A 16,251-nucleotide genomic window follows, 5' to 3' on the forward strand; every position below is an offset into this window, starting at 1 on the left:
CCCCTGACCTTTAACCCTACTGAGAACCTTTGGAGCATCCTCAAGCTAAAGATCTATGAGGGTGGGAGGCAGTTCACATCAAAACAGCAGCTCTGGGAGGATATTCTGACATCCTGCAAAGAAATTCAAGCAGAAACTCTCCAAAAACTCACAAGTTCAATGGATGAAGAATAGTGAAGGTGATATCAGAGAAGGGCTCCTATGTTAACATGGAACTTGGCCTGTTCAGATGTTTTTGATTGAAATAGCTTTGATTTCAGTAAATATGACCTCCTAATGCTGCAGATTCAACTAATGAGCATTTTCAGTTCTCTACAGCCAATAAAATGTTCTGAAACTGTTGTGCAGAATAACGTGGAGCAGTGCATTTTGAGGTTTTTATCATTGGGAGGATTGTTCAATAAAATCTGAATTATGCTCTAATGGCTGACGATTAGAAAATTATACTGACTGTTGTTTTCAGCGACTATTTAGGAAAATCAGAGAAAAAATCATTTGCATAATAATTTAGAACATGGTGTTTAATAAATATCTGATAATATTCATTCATGTTTTAGCTTCTCTGTGGTTTCTTTCTTTAGAGATTGGGATTTTTGTTTTATTCCTCAGCAGCTGTTTGTAATGCTCACAAACTCTAACAGCTGTTTTTTTCACTGATTGATCTCTGATCGTGAAGACTGAAGCTGTCATTGATCACTGATTGATCTCTGATCATAAAGACTGGAGCTGTGATTGATCACTGATTGATCTCTGATCATAAAGACTGAAGCTGTCATTGATCACTGATTGATCTCTGATCATAAAGACTGAAGCTGTGATTGATCACTGATTGATCTCTGATCATAAAGACTGAAGCTGTCATTGATCACTGATTGATCTCTGATCATAAAGACTGAAGCTGTCATTGATCACTGATTGATCTCTGATCATAAAGACTGAAGCTGTGATTGATCACTGATTGATCTCTAATCATAAAGACTGAAGCTGTGATTGATCACTGATTGATCTCTAATCATAAAGACTGAAGCTGTGATTGATCAGAGTGAAGTCCACCACAAAGCTGTGATTGTTTTCTGGCTCATGTGTAGAAATCTCCTCCAAAGCCAACATGTGGTTCCAATCAAAGCGTGTGTGACTTGAGATTTCTTAGAAGTGTTTGTTTTCGGTCTTTGCCTGATCGTGTACGTACTTGTCTGAGTCTGCCCTCCAACCGTCTCCACGAGTGTGAAGAAACTGATCAGGAACTGAGACTACAGAGAAATCTGAACAGCCACTACCAGGTGTTTTTAGCCTTTACACACCTTGGCAGAAGGATGAAGCCACGCCCTCACATGCAGACTGGATGCACTAGTTTGACTGTGTCAGTGATCTGGGTCTGGATTGTGGTCTGTGGGGCTGTGGTAATACCAGAGAACATGGAGCAGACGACAGCTGCAGCTGAGGTGAGAGAAACAACATATGTCATTAGAGTTCTGTGTATAATTTACTCATGTCTCATGTTTTTAACCAGGAGAGAGAACCATGCCTTCATCAAATGCTGCTACTGCAAACTAGGGTTGTCTCAGAGCTGATTTAACACCACAACAGCAAAAAATAGAAGTCTTAGACATCCAGTGTTGAGCAGTTTTTTTGTTTTTATTGTCAAAATCTGCAGGTGTACTGTCCTAAAGATACAAAACATTCTCTTTTTGGGTTAAAATGGCTGAAGATTTGCATTTTTCTTCTATTTTCAGTCTTTTTTTATTCTATCAGTCATCAGAAATAACGGAGGTCGCACCAATTTGGAACATGTGGTATCAGACGTCCCAAGAATTTTGACAACCTGACACCAGGGCAAGTTGAGAGGGTTAAAAAGTCAAAAGTAAAAAATGAAAGCTAAAAAGGAGCACCCTCCCAACACTAATTTATAAGGTAGGTGCATGACCAAAAGATGAACTAAAAACAGGAAGGTCAGCACTCAAAATGAAGTAACTTCCTGTATTTAAGGTGCCCTTCTGCTCTTTGTCTACGACGCTGAAGAAGACCTATGAGTCAAACGCGTCCGTTGTTGCCTGTTAGCCTAAATAAATATTTCAAAAGGACATTTTGAGTGCTGACCTTCCTGTTTCTAAAAAGTCTAGAGTACCTGGATGCTGCCGAGGACTTCTACTTCACACTGGAAGTCAGAAAATCGCCGCCATATCTCGTCTTCGAATACCAGAAGTCACTTGAACTGAACGTCTTCTTCGTTGTTTTCTCCGTGTGTCACCGCCATGTTAATAATGGGAATTAAAAAGTGTCTGAAAAGGATCTAAATTGGCAAAAATTAGTGGAAATCTGGTGAAATTGGAAGAAAAATTGATATAAACTGGCAAAACAGTGCTAACTATGAAAGAAAAAACAGGCAGATATTGGCAGAAATTGGTTAAACTGGCAAAAAATGGGTAAGTCAGATAGTGAAATGTGGTTAAATGGGAAAAATTGGGCATCAAAAGTGGTAAAATTGGGTTAATAGGGACAGTAATGGGTCAACAGAGGCAACATTTGGCTTACGTGGCAAGAATTGATTTAGAAGTGGCAAAAACAGGCAGAAAAAGTGGTGGAAAGGGTTTAAAATGGCAAATGTAAGTCTTAAATGGCAAAAATTTGTGGGAAAAAATGATGAAAACTGGTTAAAATTTGGAAAAATAGGTGTAAAGTTAAACAGTGGAATTTTAAAAATATTCTTTGTTTTTTTAGGGAATCAGGAGACCCCCTCTTAGTGTGTCGCGTCCCCCAAAGGGGTCCAGACCCCAAGGTTGAGAGTCATTGGTCTAAATGATCCTAAAATGAACTTAACAAGCCTTTTGAAGCATTAATGCATTTTTTTAGGCTTCTCATGTCGTACGTAAAAAATAATTAACTGAGAGACGATCAGCGTGCATCTGCCTTTGTTCACATGATCTCTGTTATCGCAGCGCAACTCGCCGACCAGAGTAATCTTTACCAATGGAACGGAAGCTGTCAGCCCTAGTGAGCACTGATGACCTTTGACCCCTCTGGGTTAAAGAGGAAAAGGACCGTCCCAATTATTGTCAATGCAGAGTTCAAAAGCCCGCACCGGTGATGGTGTAGAGGTGTATTAGTGCCATCACATGGGTCACTTACACATCTGTGAAAGCATCATTAATGCTGAGAGGAGCAGACTGGTTTACAAGTACACAACATCTTTATCAGAGAGACGATGCCATGGCACGTCCTGCACGAGTTACAACAACATGGCTTCACAATAAAAGAGGGCGGGGCCTAGACTGGCCTGCATGATCTGTCTACCATGTCCGGGGCGTTTTGAAGCTGTTTATCTGCTGAAGATGTACATGGAGGAAGCCAGGGAAGAGTTCCAGTGTGCTCCAGTGAGCCTCAGGATAGAATCAGACGCTCCAGTTTCCACCCTGATAGACACGAGCATCTGAGCCAGCAGCTCTGCTGAATTTGGAGCTAGTGTTTCTGGGAAAATGGAGATGCACACTGATGTAATTAACGATGTAAAGACATGGATTTATAGAAAAGCAAACTGGTCCTCTGATGGTTCCTGGATAGAACCGGTTCTAACTGCAGCACTAGATCTGGAACTGGATTGGTCGGAAACAGATGTGGATTAAATCTGAGGTAGATGTCTGAAATCACAGTCATTGATTATAAATGAATTTTGATTGTAAATAAGCTGCCAACAGGAATAAATGACCCTCTGTGTATTTCTGTGGTCAAACAGCCAAAGAGAGAATCTTCCTCCTAGTTCTTGATCTCAGCGGTTGATTTCAGCTGTGTGAGGTTTGCTCTTTTCCTGGTGTCTCTATTTACCCTGAGATGTTGGTCAAACGTCTCTGTTTGTTTCAGAAATCCGTCCGTCCGTCTCGGAGTCTGAGTCCCGGTGAACAGGAGTACATCAGCCAGAGGAAACGGATCGTCCTGGAGTCTCTGAGCAGTCTGGGAATCAACTGTACTGAAGTAAGAGAGGAGGAGACTGTGGGACAGAGATCTCTGTGTCCTTGGCTCCATTATTCATGTCTGAGTGTCTTTCATTAAACATTCTTTTAATGCTCTGGTAAATATTCACATCGTGTAGGTCTGACTTTAAAATCTACCACACAGTCAAAGACGGGTCACTGAGGGGACTTCATGAAGTTTTGGACCAAATGTCTGCATGATTCAGAGTTTTAGTTGAACACCGACATTACTGGTGGTATTTCCAACAGTTAGCTGTTTCCATGGTGTCACAGCGGCACCACAACGGCGCCCCCATGGCTGACAGGGCGTGGTGTGGGAATGTTGGATGTAACATGAACTGCTGCTACAGGAAGCTGCTGTTCTGTTGCTGTATCTCTGTCATGTTTCCAGCTGTTTACAGAGATTATTCGGCAAAGTGGTGCTGTGAGCGGGCCTTAAGGGTCTGGGGACCCCACCCTGTCCAACAATGCGGAGGTAGCTTTGATTCATATTTGAATGCTATTTAATCACAGTATAATATAAAGACATTATAATTATGCGGCTAAGTCATGACCGGTCATATCAGACCGCTTTAGTGCACAGGTTTGCAAAACTGCCGTGTTTCTGGGGGGGCAGACTCGACTCAGGCAGCTTCTCAAATATTTAGCCCATCTTTCCCTCGTTGATCTCATCCACGGTGACTGACTCTGCTGAGTCCAGTCTCATGTTATCTCTGGATTAACACCAAACTTACAGACAGGAGGAGCTGAATGTTCCTGTTTCTGGTGGTATAATGTGAACAGACAGCCTGGTGCACTGCTGTTTTCCATCCACACGCTCTCTCTCCTTCTCTTTGTTATTTATATATCACCTAAAAAAATCTCTGCATCACCATAAAGAGAGATTTTTAACATAAAAGTTAAAGAAGGACTCTGAATATTAATTTAGAGAAGTTCTGATACCGTTTTTTCCTTCCAGACATTGTTACCAAGGAGAGTACTGATCTGATACCAGTGTGAACTTTCTGGACTGACTGCAGATAGCAAACTATCTTAGACCTATATTTGACTGAGAACATGGCTCAACAAATAGAATCATAATGTCCAGCATCTCTGTGAGCCTAAAGTTGTTTTTCAGCTGATTATTGAGTTTTACTGATAAACATTAGAATAAAAATACAGAAGGCTGCAGCACAGACTCTCTCTCTGTGCGTTTCCATAACCCTTAGAAAGTCAAGAGTACCTGGATGCAGCCGAGGACCTCCACTTCACACTGGAAGTCAGAAAATCGCTGCCATATCTCGTCTTCTAATACTGAAAGTCACTTGAACTGAACGTCTTCTTCATTGTTTTCTCTGTGTGTCGCCGCCATGTTAATAGAGGCAAGTCCACCAAGTAAGGAATTACAAGTAGATGAAAAATTTGCAAGTTTTTGGGTAAACAAGCACAGCGATAACATTACATTTATTTTAATGAATCGATTCATGATCCAAATTCACGTATCACTGAGAACAGACATGGTATACAACAGGAGATTGGCTGGCTGGCTGGCTGGACGTTAGCGTCACCGCCGTGGGCCAGAGACAAGTCTGCTACGTCATTCAATACAGTAGACCAGGACTGTGCACATTCTCAGAATAAAAAGTTTAAATGATGAGATTACATGGATTTTAACCCTTTGGGCGCCAGTGTTTTTTCAAGAAAATATTCAATTTTGATACCAGGATTTCAAAAGGCTGTAGCTTGAACGTGGTTAGAGATAAAGGCATACTGTACATGAGAAAAATCTTCAGTATGACCCAAGGGTTGTGATGGAAGTAAATTCACTCATCTAATTTGCATATTCTGACATCACCAGGTGGCCTTCACTGCCATTGGCTGTGCGTTTTCTCCCACAACTTCTACCATGTCTGCCCCTTCCCTCGTGGTGTTTTTCATTCCCTACCTCCGTCACTATTCACAGTGGGTTTGACCACCCCCATACCCCCACCATGTCCCCTCCTCGGCATTCGCCGATCACTCCCACCCTGGCCACGGTGAGGCAAAACATCAGCTTCAGTACGTGCTGCTTGTGGACTATCATGGTGCACGGACTCCCTGTTGGTGCTCACAGACACACCGTCAGTCTCACCCATGGTTTCACCAGTCATGTCAGAGGGTGAATATTCCTCTATTCCTCCCAGCATTGTGAGTATTCTCGCAACAATTCGCTCTCTTTCTCTCTGTTACGCTCCGACTACAACCACTACTACCACTTCCTCGTCTCCTTGCGCGGGGGTGGGTCTTTCAAAACTCTCTCCAAAACTTTGAGTAGAAACACACCCACAAACACTGCTGGGATTGAAGTTACTCATGTCCGCCATCTCCTGGTGTAAAGTGGTAACAACATTATGCACCATATTTGCAGCTAGGGCCTGTTTAATTTAATTCTGCTATGTTGCTTGTCGCAATTTTGTGACTTTGGCATTTAAAGAGTTAATGAATCATTTATAATAAATGATTCATGTTAAAATAATAACTGACTTATTAACATTCACATGGAAGAATTGATCCCAACTTTCTGGAAATCCCTGAGAATGTGATGTTTATCGATCCCAGAGGGTTAAAAAAAATCAAAATTATTGTCATTACTGATATTGTTGTTGGGGGCAGAGGACCCTTAAAAGGGCTTCAGCCCTGACAAAACGCCTAACATGTCCATGTGACAGCCGAAACAGCTTGGCTGTGGCCTGCTTGGTAACTGAAATTAGTAAAAGCTGCAGATGAAGAGCAAAAACTGTTGCAACAGCTCAGATGTTCACACTGACTTCTCTACAGTTTGACTGGTTAATGAAGAAATGGCAGGATGATTAAAAACACTCTGCATCGTTTCATTTGTCTCTTTATGCTTCCTCCCTCCAGGACTCGGTCCCTCACATCGCTCTGATGGGGTCAGGAGGAGGGCAGAGAGCTGCGGTCAGTCTGGTGGGTGCGCTCTATCAGATGGAAAAGGACGGCCTGCTGAACTCTGTGCTCTACCTGGGAGGAGTTTCAGGGGCGACGTGGTAACAGTAAACTCTATGAACATCAGCATGTGTGAATACCAGCTGCAGATGAACACATCTGCAGGGCTGGGTCGGTCATTTTCTGCAGAAACTCTTTGGAAAGATTGGGCAATAAAAATTGTGCAATCGTAAATTAAATCAAGGAGTTGATTTCACAGGGTTCTTTTATGATGGAGCTGATGTGTGAGGGTGAGAAAACAAAGACATGCAAATGTCTAAAGCAGGGGTGTCAAACTCAAGGCCCGGGGGCCAAATCCGGCCTGTGGATCAGTTAAGCTGGGCCCACCAGATAATATTTTTATTCTAACTGGCCCACCAGTATGAGGTCTGCAGGTTTCCTCCAGTATAAAAATGTAAACTTAACCTTGATGAGTGAAAATATCCTTGTTAAGTCATGAGAATTAGAAACAGTGAAGAGTTAAAATAATCTGATAAAAAGTCAGGAATCTGGAAAAGGAAATTTGTGTTTTCATTTCATATTTTCTAATTTTCATCTCACAATTATGGCTTAAAGTTTTGGTTTTGAATTTTTATCTCATATTTTGACCATTCAGATTCATAATTTTAATTTTTTAGTCATATTTTGACGTTTTAAACTCATGAAATTGAATATATCTTACATTTTGACATTTTAAACTCCTAACTTTGAATTTTAATGGCAATATTAACCTTTTCTATTTAAAATCCTAAATTTTTAGTTCATCTTTGGACCTTTATAACTCAATATTTTTAATTTTATCTCATATTTTGACATTGAGAACTCATTATTTAGAATTTTATCTTAAATTTTGAATTTTAAAACTCTTGATTTTGAATTTTTTTCTCATATCTTGACATTTTCAACTCCTAAATCATTTATCATCAATGTTATGTTTTCCCTAATAATTCTTTACCGGTGAAGATGAGGTTCACAGTTTAAGGTAAATTTTTACTGCTTAGGCCCTCCGGTTAGACCCAAATCCAGAATCCAGCCCTGCTGTGATCCTATCTGACATCCCTGGTCTAAAGAAAAAAGGGATGCTTGTGATTTTGTGGCTGTTGGAGCAGATATGTGCACACGGGTTGGTTAAAGCTGGAGTTATCCAGCCCTTGTTTCTGCTGCGATTAATGTAATGATGACATGAAGACAGGCCTGCAGCCATGACACCTGCAACGAGGTTTCTGAAAACTGTAGGACAGATCTAACCACCACCTCTTCTTCGTCTCTCCCTCTTCTCTCTGTCTCTGCAGGGCCATGGCATCTCTGTACAGCGACCCCCAGTGGAGCGTGGGGATGGACAGAGCCGTGTCCAAGCTGACGGGTCCTGGGGTGGAGCTGGAGGAAGCTCTGGCGTGGCTGAGCAAGCAAGCGGAGGAGGAGAACTTCTCTCTCGCTGATATTTGGGGGGTGATGGTCTCTGCTGGAATCATGAAGCAGGTCCCAGAGCGAAAATAAATACCTCACATTTTAAGAGCAGCAAACTTTGATTGTTGTGCAGATTTTCATCAAAGATATCATCTTCCATCAGTTGGACCTGCGGCATCTTTCTGAGGAGGCCAACAGGAACGCCACCAACCCGTACCCGGTCTACTGCGCCCTGGAGAAAAACTGCTTCTCACACGGACCAACAGAAGGTGCAAAACAGGGTTAATCAAAAACCTTAGCTTCATTTGATAAACTTAGGGATGTTTTTCATGACTGAAATTTGGCCTGCTGGTTCATAACACAGCTGTCTGTCATACAACAAAACCAAATACAGATTGGTATCAATATCTATTTAAGAGTGAGTGTATAAACTCATAAAAACTCATCTTATAAGGGCCTGTTAGTGACTGATGGTCTCTTACTAAGTGTCAAACGTTCTCTCTATGGTTCAGGTCAATGGTTCGAGCTGACTCCTCATGAGGCCGGCTTCACAGAGCTCGGTGTCTTTGTCCAAACGTCTCTGCTGGGCAGCAAGTTTGAAAACGGAGAGCTGCAGGAGGAGAAGCCTGAGATGGACATGGTCAAACTCCAAGGTGTGAGTCCACAGGGCGGCATTGTTGGAGTATTTCTTCTGCTCTATAGCGTGGTATCATTGTCATTATTCTCTGCAGGTCTTCTTGGTTCTGCTTTGGCTGATGAGGAGACAGCTGCAGACTACATCCCTGCCTGGCTGAATGGCAAATATCCACGACACTATTAAAGATACTAAATGTTATTTAGAAGCTGCAGGAAACGGTCTGTTTGTGAAGTCAAATGTATTTTTGTCTCTTTCAGTGCCTGGTGTCACAAACTCTGCAGCTGCAGAGTACAATCGTCTTTACCAATCCATTCAGAGACTCATCGGTCTGACCAGAAACACTGTCAGACACCCAGACTCGCTGGATGAACTCAACAACCTGCAGAAGCTTCTGGAAGACGCTGGTGATGATGGTTTAACATAAATGTGACCTCTTTGCTTTAGTCATCCTTACGTTCATCAGTGAATAAAAACTAACCAGGAATGGATGAGCAACTTCTCACTAGTTCACCAGACCACAAAGAAGAAACTTCTAGTTTACCCTAAAGACGCTGGAATGGTTTAACCCTCAGGCATCACTTTGATTTACTACCCTTTAAAGCATTAAGGACAAAAATGTCCACTTCCAAAACTGCTATAAAAATTCAACAGATTCATATTTTTTCTGCTTTTTTTGCATAAATCTCTTAAACAACTTCAGCTGTGCTCAAAACTACCAAACATTCAATCATGTTGAGGATTTTAACCCTTTAAATGCCAGTTTGATTACTTTGAGTCAACGTTGTTTTTTATGAAAAAAAGTGAAAAATGTGAAATCTTCCTTAAACCAAATGTTGGATGGCTGGGACATTATTTCTAAATCCAGCTTGGACATGTCCATGATTAGCCAAAATATTGACTCTAATGCATTTTTAGTTTTTGTGTAGCATCTGATTTAAGATTTACTAGCTTTCAAGTCATTAAGGACAAAAACGTCCACTTCCAAAAATGGCAATGAAAATAGTAAACATTAATATTTTTTTCTGCTTTTTTAGGGCCTTATCTTTTGATCTACTTCAGTTCTGATCAAAACAATCAAATAACGAATAATTTTCAGGATTTTAACCCTTTAAATGCCACTTGAAATACAGGATGGTCATATTTAAAAAAAAAATAAAAAAAATCATTACTTATTTTCCAGGAACTAATGTGTGTGTGTGTGTGTGTGGGGGGGTTGTCCAAATGGACAAAAATGTCCCTAGTGATGCCTGACCTGAGGGTTAAAGGTGACAAATGGGGAGCTAACTGCTACTTTGTAAACTTAAAAATGACAAACTTACAAGCTGCTCCACCAAAAAGCCAAATTGTTGAAAAATGCCTTTGCAAGAGCCAAAATCTAAGTGGTGAAAAGTGGCAAAAAGAGTGTAAAAGTGACTTAAATAAGCAAAAATGTGGGGCAAATGATCAAAAAGCAGCAAAGATTGGCAAGAATTCTGAAAACAGTGGCATCAAATAGCAAAACGCAGCTTAAATGGGCAAAAAAGGCAAAAAGTTGCAAATAAGAGCATTGGAAATATACAGACAAAAAATAGAGGTTGAAAATTAAAGCCAGCTGTATTAATGTGGGGATTCAAACTGACTAATGTGACTTGTAATGGATAATTTCTGAGGTCATAGTTTCCCTTTAAAGGTTTTTCAAATGAAGACATAAAAGAGCCATGTGTTGAGTATCGCTGACCTAGAGTCTCAGTGATCTCCTACCAGAAGCAGTTCCTGGCTCCTAGAGCCCTGTCTGATCTCTACATAGATTTGTCTTTTTGCTGTATCATGAGCAGTAAATACCTGATCTGAAACTCCACCGCGTCCCTCCCTGTCTCCCAGATAAGTCTCACCGTGAAGAGGCCGCTCGGAGCGCTACCAGGAGTTCGGAGGATCCGACTTTTTTCCAGCAGATGAGTGAGTCGCTGCTCAGCAAGATGGAGACGTGGGGCCAGGGTCTGCAGGAAGGACGGTTTAAAGTTCACGGTCAGTTTCAGAAGGATAAACTAACAAACTTTTACTTAGATGAGATATAAACGTGTTTTTGTGTCTCCAGTCATGTTTCTCATCCAGAAGGTCCTTCCTCTGGTTGTGAAGTGGGAGTGGGGAACCACCAACAACTTCCTCTACCAATACCAAAGTAAGACTGCAGACCAGGTCATCCACTCTGACTTAGTCTATTTCATCTAAAAAAATCACAAAGCTTTGTCTGCTCTGAGTTTGTCAGAATAAAATGTCCACATTAACTAAATTCATGATAACGCTCAGAGCTTTATTTTAGCAAAGGTCCAAGAACAAGCATGGTTAGGCCCTACTGTCTGGGTTTTATCAGAGGAAATGGTTAGAGCTGCTTTAACAGACATGTGTAGTCTGATCCAGGAGGTGGAGTATGCATGAAGTTAGTTTGAAAGTCCAGCATAAAGAAGAAAGACAAGACAACAACGGCAGCTCCACAGTCAGCTTTTCTCCATGCAGAGTCCATCCTGCTCCTACGGATGTTTTTATGATTTTAGAGACAGGAACAACGACCCTCTTCCTACTTCCACATCTATCCTGCAGCTTAGAGCAGTGGTTCTCAACGCTGGGGTCGGGACCCCCATGGGGGTCATGAGGCACTGAGAGGGGGGTCTTCAGATGCCCTAAAAACCCTGAGAATATTGTTTAATTTACGTTCTTCTGACAGAAAAATGACACATACAGATACACCAGGGTCCTCAACAACAGAGGTTGGCCTTAATAACAGAAAAATAAAAGTGTAGTTAAACTGTCACTTCACTGAGGAATGTTTGAGTTTTGTTGTTTTTGGCCAAATAATGAAGCAATGAAGCAGACTTTACCCTAAGAGTGGCTGAATAAAAAAACATTTTCCTCCTGTTGCCGGGCAGACTCCAGCGTTCCACATTGCCTCCATCGTAACGAAAGTTTCCACTTGGTGGATGGCGGTTTCCTGGTTAACGTGCCCTACCCGTCATTCCTGGGAGACAGGAGAGACATCGACCTCCTCATCGCTCCGGAGTACAGCGCCGGGAAAATGTTTGAGGTACGGCTCGGCTCCAGTGTAGTCTCAGATTTGATCTGTTATCATATATGCAGTAGTCAACATTTGAAGTGGATCACAACATTTCATCAAAGCTGTTCTAAAAAAAAAAGGGATATTGCTCAAAATTCATGTATAACATGTAAATCTACTATTAATCAAGGTTTAAATCAATGGAATTTCGTGCCTCATCACTTTTGATAGTGCCCAGACATGATCGCAAGGTGTGAAGTGGCTCATCACACATTCACGAAGACAAGAGTGCAGCCAAACATTGTTGGTTGTTCAGTACAGTACTCAAATACTGCGGTATAGACCAGAATAAATACTCCAACAGTAACTTACCTGAAGTCCCAATGGACTGGAAATGCCTCTATTGGCTGCAGTGCAGCAGTGTAGGGCCTTTAGAGCGCCTCAGGGAGCCAAGACAATGGTCATAATGGCCATGAAGTGGTTTTGGATAATCTGTTAGGGATGGCTTGCCATTGCTCCAGAAATGCTGTTTTCAACTCCACACCAGTTGTTGGAGGGACCTGGGGTTCTTGCAATCTTGACTGTCGGCGCTCCAGAATGTGTTCAGTGGGGTTCAAGCCGGTTGACCGGGCTGGCCACTCCATCCTTCAGATGCCGTCTTCCTCCAAGAATTCCGTCACCAGCCTAGCTCAATGTGGGCGGGCGTTGTCATCCATATGCACAAAATCTGGCCAGATTGCAGCAGCATGTGGTCGCACAACTGGTCTCTAGATCTCATCCCTATACCTTTGGCCTGTCAGGCCGCCATTTTTGACGATGACAAGCGCTGTCCTTCCACCCGTGGAGATGCCACCCCAGACCATGACTGACGATCCACCAAAACTGTCATTCTGTACCACATTTTGTGGCAAATTTCTCTCCCCAGGGCAACGCCAGACCCTCCTACCCCTGTCAGAACCTGGACTCATCTGTGAAGAGCACTGTGCCCCACTCCTTTAGTGTCCATCTGCCGTGCTCTATGGCCCACTGCAGACGCACCAATTTGTGTGCTCTGAGAAAAGGCACCCTCACAGCTGGCCTTCTGTCTCCCAAGCCAGCTTCATGAAGTCGTCTCCTAACAGTCTGAGTGGACACTAGCACCCCTATTGCCTTCTGAAGGTCATTTCACAGACTGACTGTAAGCATGAAACCATTTCTGCTGCATGCACAGTCAAGAATGGGTTGTGACCCGTTGTCTGCCTCCACAATGCCTTCGACTCACGCTACCAGACCTTCCAAACCTGTTCCAGAGAGGACCCACTGCATCTGCATCCTCATGCTGATTTATGTGTTAGTTTGAAATATCATTCCCCCTGAAAACCTTTAAAAGGGAAACTTTGACCCCAGAAGTTAGCCATTGCATGTCACTTTAATCAGTTTGTTTCCTACACTTGTAAACTATAGGCTTTAATTGTCAACCTTCAGTTTTTTGGGGCCCAGCCAAACTGGGGGACCACGGAGGTCAACAAAACCATGGTCTATTATAAAGTTAAGCTGTGATATCCTTATTTTATATCTAACCTGAAAATATAACCACTGAAACAAGTCTCGTTTTTAAATCATTTGTGTAGTATATAGCCATTCTAAAAATGCAAATCTATTTTGTTGACAAAAAAGAATTAAAATGGGTTAAAAATGGAAAAAAATTGGTTAATAATGGCAAAAATGGTGGAGAAGGTGGTGAAGTTGGATCTTAAAAGTAGCAGGAAAGGGTTCGAAGTGGCAAAAATGATGTGAGAATGGCAAAAAAAAACCTGAAAAAAGGCAAAAATAGGTTACAGTGGCAAAACTGGGCATAAATAGTAATAAAGAGGAATTAAAAAGTGGCTGAAGAGGCTTTAAATTGGCTAAAATCGGTGGAAATTTGGCAAAATGGGAAGAAAAATCAATATAAACTGGCAAAATAATGCTGACTGAGAGAGAAAAATAGGAAGATATTGGCAGAAATTGGTCAAACTGGCAAAAAAAGGGCTTATCAGATCGTGAAATGTGGTTAAAATGGGAAATGTTGAGCATAAAATGTTGTAAAATGGGGTTAATAGTGGCAATAATGGGTTGACAGATGCAAAATTAGGCTTATGTGGCAAGAATTGGTTTAGAAGTGGCAAAAACAGGCAGAAAAAAGTGGTGAAAAGAGTTTAAAATGGCAAATTTGTGTTAAAATTTGTGGGGAAAAAAAATGATGAAAACTTGTTAAAATTTGGCAAAATTGGTGTAAAGAGGCAACAGTGGATTTCAAAAAATATTCTTAGTGTTTTTTCTAGGGAATCCGGAGACCCCCTCTTAATGTCTTGCGACCCCCGAGGGGGTCCCGACCCCAAGGTTGAGAACCACTGCTCTAAGCTAACCTTTAGTCCAGTGAAATATCTAACAACACATCCTCCTACCTCAGACTCATAACTGCTCTGCATCAATCAGCTCACGGAGATGTCTCCTCTGACGAGTCTGCGGCGCAAACGTGAGCCAATCGGTGCGCTGTGGAGAGTTATTACTGTTATTAATAAAATGAATGAAGAATGAATGTAAAGTGCGTCCCTCCTCTTAGTAAGCTTGGCTGGCACTGTGAATGCAACAGTGAAACTAAACGCCACTGACCTCCTGACTGTGTGTAAAACTGCGTACAGATTGGAGGAGGGAGAATCGCATCCCTCCTGATGTGCACAGAGAGACGCGACCAAGTTAGCCTCTGACTTTTTCGCATTTTTGTGCCATTTATTCGCGTCACCCTGCATGTGTCAAGGCCTTTATGCTGCATGCTTCTGCTGTGACAGGGGGACAGTTCATGTCGTAGTCTGGTGACGTTATCAGAGCTGCATGAAAAATTCAAATAAAAGGACCAAAACTTCCTCAGTCAGAGCAACAGTCTCATTTCTAGTTACCTCTACAGCAGCTCTGAACAGGTAGAACTGCTTTCAGCACTGTGTAACTGTGGCAGAAGCTGCCTTCAGACTTCAGCCAAAAAGACGCCAGTTAGCCCGCCTCAGCTCTGTTTGATAGAAAGGCTGGAGCTAACCCTAGCTTGTCCGTATCATTAGCTTAGCATGGGCTAAGAGCTAGCATCCATACGATCCGTGTGCAGAGGCCATGTGATCTGAAATAACATTCCCGCTCTGCTCCCCACAGACTCTGACTCTAGCCAGAGATTATGCAGCCGAGGTGAACCAGCCTTTCCCAGAGATCGATAATAAAACCATTGAGGAGGACAGAGACTTTCCAAAGGGCTGCTACGTGTTTGAAGGGAAGGAGAAGGAGCCCACCATCGTTTTCCTGCCGCTCTTCAACAGAGACAACTGCAAAGGTCTGAAACAACACAAAAAAACTCCAGCACAGCCAAAAGACTGCTGTCATATTCCTACTTATCTTCATGACCATCATTTTCTCCTGTTCTGGTCCAGATGCTGCAGAGGTGAAGGCACAGATGGAGGAGTTCTCCACCTTCCAGCGTGGATTCAGCCCGGAGAAGATCGAGTCTCTGTTGGAGATAGCGAAGGAGAACATGAGGAACAACAAAGAAACTCTGCTGAGGGAGATCAACAAGGCCGTTCTCCGCAGAAGAGAGAGGTAGAGATGAGGATGAGAGGTTTCTCAGAGAGGATGAAGACATGGTTAACAGAAGTCTTCTTTCCTTCTCTCAGCTGTGAAGAGTCTCCCAGTGTTTGGTTTGGTCAGCGTTTTTCTCCTGCTTATAAGTCAGGATGTAGTAACCATGAATGAAAACATGAATGGACGCTCTCAGAGGGACAAACACTCCTGATAATAATAATGCATGATCATGTCATTTAATCATGGCTGCTGAGTGAACGTGATGCATGAGGACATTCAGTCAAATAAAGATCAGTTAAAGCTCCTGTCTGGCTTTGTGTTCATTTTGGCGCCCCCCTGTGGACAAAGCTGTACTTCTAGATTCTTAGCTGATCTTGTCTGTGTGCCATGGAGTGTTCCTGTTGATCTCAGAAAATCTAAAATCCCAGTCAGATTGTCCGGACTGCTCCTGAAGTCTGAAATCTGACTCAGAGGCCTGAAAACCTCAGTGCCTGTCCCGCCCCAGCTGGAGCTGATAGATGATGATAATATGCGTGTTAGATCAGTAGAGCTGGTGATGGCGTCCTCTCTGACAGTTCCCTCATGTTGGAGCTGAAAACTGTGTCTGGGTTTGATAAGGTTTAACATTTTTGTCCACTTTTCAACCACTTTTAGCCCGTTGTGAGCCATAT

General features: G+C 42.4%; 1 protein-coding gene across 1 annotated transcript; it reads left to right on the forward strand.

Annotated features, from left to right (window-relative positions):
• Positions 1-1,173: 1,173 nt before the first annotated feature.
• LOC121529061 (cytosolic phospholipase A2 gamma-like) lies at positions 1,174-15,885 on the forward strand. The gene is made up of 13 exons (XM_041816730.1): positions 1,174-1,442; positions 3,856-3,966; positions 6,846-6,988; positions 8,219-8,405; positions 8,497-8,602; positions 8,846-8,986; positions 9,065-9,130; positions 9,228-9,374; positions 10,831-10,974; positions 11,045-11,128; positions 11,874-12,028; positions 15,161-15,335; positions 15,433-15,885. The coding sequence occupies exons 1-13, from the start codon at positions 1,314-1,316 to the stop codon at positions 15,600-15,602; spliced, it is 1,758 nt and encodes a 585-aa protein (XP_041672664.1). The 5' UTR covers positions 1,174-1,313; the 3' UTR covers positions 15,603-15,885.
• Positions 15,886-16,251: the final 366 nt, after the last annotated feature.

The sequence above is a fragment of the Cheilinus undulatus genome, linkage group 21, assembly GCF_018320785.1.
Source record: "Cheilinus undulatus linkage group 21, ASM1832078v1, whole genome shotgun sequence".
In the NCBI taxonomy this organism is placed as follows: domain Eukaryota; kingdom Metazoa; phylum Chordata; class Actinopteri; order Labriformes; family Labridae; genus Cheilinus; species Cheilinus undulatus.